The following is a 2,737-nucleotide window of genomic DNA, read 5'->3' on the forward strand; positions in this document are numbered from 1 at the left end:
TATGTATCTTTCATTCCTCATGTAGAACTCATTTAGAATGAAAATCCTTGAATTCTTGATTTAACCTCATTATTCTGCACAAACTTTAACTGACTCAGATATGTTTGGAGCATTTTTAGGTCCTGATTTATATACAAAAATCCTGTCTAAGCATCAATTTTTGTTTTCTAAATAAAAACATTAAAAACTAATTAATAACTCAAGTAATTTATTTTATCAATATGCAACAGAAATGTATGTTAAATTTAAGATTAATCCTGACTAATTCACAGCTACTTTGGGATTAATCAGATTAAAAATATTAATCATTTGACAGCCAAAACATAAAACATTAAAACAGTAAAACATAAAAAAAACATTTTGATGCACTGAAATAATGATTTTTAAACCACTGAGAGATTACAGACATGCCTGTTGTGGAGTGTTTCCAGTAATTAATAATACCATCTGCATAGCTTTGGCGTTGAACATTTTATAACTCTTAAAAATCTTTTATATACAAGCAAAAACAATGGTCCTAAAATACGACCTTGTGGAACTCTCATTTTGCAAATTTCAAATGTTGGTTTTGTCCCTTTACCTTGGACACATTGTTCTTTATTTCTAAATTATAGAGGGAAATGGTGGGAAACAATTTGCAAAACTCATACATTTTTAAGTTCTGTAGAAGCATCTTAGGAATCACAGTACCGAAAGGCTTTTTCTGGGTCAAAACACATTGCTATGGTTACTTTTTCTGCCATCTAAAGTTATGGCAAAACAAAAGATTTCCATCAGCTGGAAAACCTAGTTATCGAGATTAAAGTAATATTTTAACATGATGGGGATAAATTCAACAACAGGAACATAAAGTACAGCAGAATAGCTTCTCAAAATTCAGCACAAGTATCAGAAGAGGCAGCTCATTTAGGAGGAGAAACTTGTTGAAAAAGCTTTTAGGATGACAGAGTGACAGTTTGTGTGAGTGATCTCTTTCCTGACAGAACGGTTTAAGGCAAAAAGCCTTTTATGTATTGATTTGGCAGAAATAAATGTCTAAGCCATAACATAAAAAAATGTCAAGAAGAGAATCTCAAAAGTACATTTTTCTACACCATTTACTTGGTGAAAAAAACTTAAAACTAAATCTAGTTTAAAGGTTAAAATTTAGAGTTGGGAGTGTTAAACTGGTTATGGATCCAACAGTCAGACCCATAAGTTGTTCAAATAAATGTGCGATGTTAATGAGCCAGTGTAGGGGTGGGGGTAAGAAAACGCTGTATGTGCTGTGAAAACTTCAAGTAGTACAACTCACCCGTGCACACAGTCGGTGAGCACAGGCTTGGTGGGGAAAACTAAACAAGTCGGTGCTGAGATGCAGTGAAAGGATCCCTGTGTTCTCCCAAAATTCCAATAGCTACGTTTAAAACAAAACATTATTCCAGCTGCAACTTTGCAATTGTCCTCCTGTGACCCCCGCTTTAATTGCATGTTAAACTCATTTCTGACAAAGCTGGCTGTGTTTGGTTTAATCAACGACTGTCTTCAGGTAGTAACGGCATTAAAGCACAGAATATTAAAGGCTCAGATAACTCGCCTGTTCATACAAATAAAGAAAATATTTTCTCTGAATGTTTCCACAAAAATGTATCAAATAAGATAAAGTTCTGTTTGTAGAAAAAGTTGTTACATTTGTTTGAAACCAAGGATTGTGGTAAACCGTGTGCTTCTGGTGTACCTGCTTCAGTCTGCCCAAGGCTGATGCTTCAGTCAGACTTGTCACCTGCAAAGTGGGTGAAGAGTTAATCCTTTCCTCTTAAAAACTGTCTTTTAGAAGGACACAACACTCAGAAAAAGCTTCAGCGATGAACTATCAATCAGGACTGAGGAGTGCCAGGATAAGAGCAGCATCCTGTAAAGTGGTCAGACTACTTTAGATGAGTGTTGCAATTAAGTGTTGTGGAGGGGCTTTAACAGGCGAGGTGTGTTTGATTTGGTGAAGAGTGAGACTCTTATTTTTAACTGTAAAGTCTGTGCCCCTGACATCCCCGAAACGGATTTATATCTTTGAGTTTAAAATAACCGTCCTTAATCACATAATGATTGGCTCTAAAGGGCTATCCCTTTGTTTCTTCCAGGAGCCTCGCTGAAAGTGTGCCCACAGGGTTTCTCCTGCTGCACCGTGGAGCTGGAAGAGAAGCTGAGCCAGCAGAGCCAAACGGAGATCAAAGCCCCCGTGTCCAAGCTTAGCACCAGCCTACAATCCACCTTCAAACAGAGGCACGACCACTTCGACAGTAAGCAAACACACTTACACAAACACTCTCACCAGCGCGAGTTTTCCTACGACACTGCGCTACCGTTTCTACAGCAGAGCGTGTGTTTTTGACGGATGCCCCCACCTGCCGCTGCACTGTTCAGAGCGGAGACAGTCAGTCTGTGTCTGCTGGCCTGTCCACCTGTCTCTCAGCGTCTCAGCTCCCTGCCGTATCGTGCCCCCTGCCACACCAGCTTCCCTCCTCTCCGGAGAGATGATGCATGCCTCCAGACAGACCACACACATCTTCAGATTTTTGTCTTCTCTGTACTTCCTGTTCCGCTGTGTGTGTGTGTGTGTGTGTGTGTGTGTGTGTGAGCACATGTGTGCACGCCTGTAAATATGGGATCAGGTTTCCCCTCGCTGACGACCGGAGCGCATGGGAACGTGCAGCAGTGCTGACTCACAGAGGGAGAGGGGCAGCTTTGAATACCCCACACC

General features: G+C 40.0%; 1 protein-coding gene across 1 annotated transcript in view; it reads left to right on the forward strand.

Moving 5' to 3' along the window:
* Nucleotides 1–2,737, forward strand: part of gpc4 (glypican 4) — a gene marked incomplete at its 3' end in the record, with an annotated part of 59,838 nt that overhangs the window by 41,532 nt on the left and 15,569 nt on the right. The window contains 1 exon segment of the mRNA XM_014025435.1: nt 2,118–2,276. Within this exon segment, the coding sequence (XP_013880889.1) occupies nt 2,118–2,276 (159 nt within the window).

Source organism: Austrofundulus limnaeus, unplaced genomic scaffold (genome assembly GCF_001266775.1).
Source record: "Austrofundulus limnaeus strain Quisiro unplaced genomic scaffold, Austrofundulus_limnaeus-1.0 Scaffold475, whole genome shotgun sequence".
Taxonomy (NCBI): domain Eukaryota; kingdom Metazoa; phylum Chordata; class Actinopteri; order Cyprinodontiformes; family Rivulidae; genus Austrofundulus; species Austrofundulus limnaeus.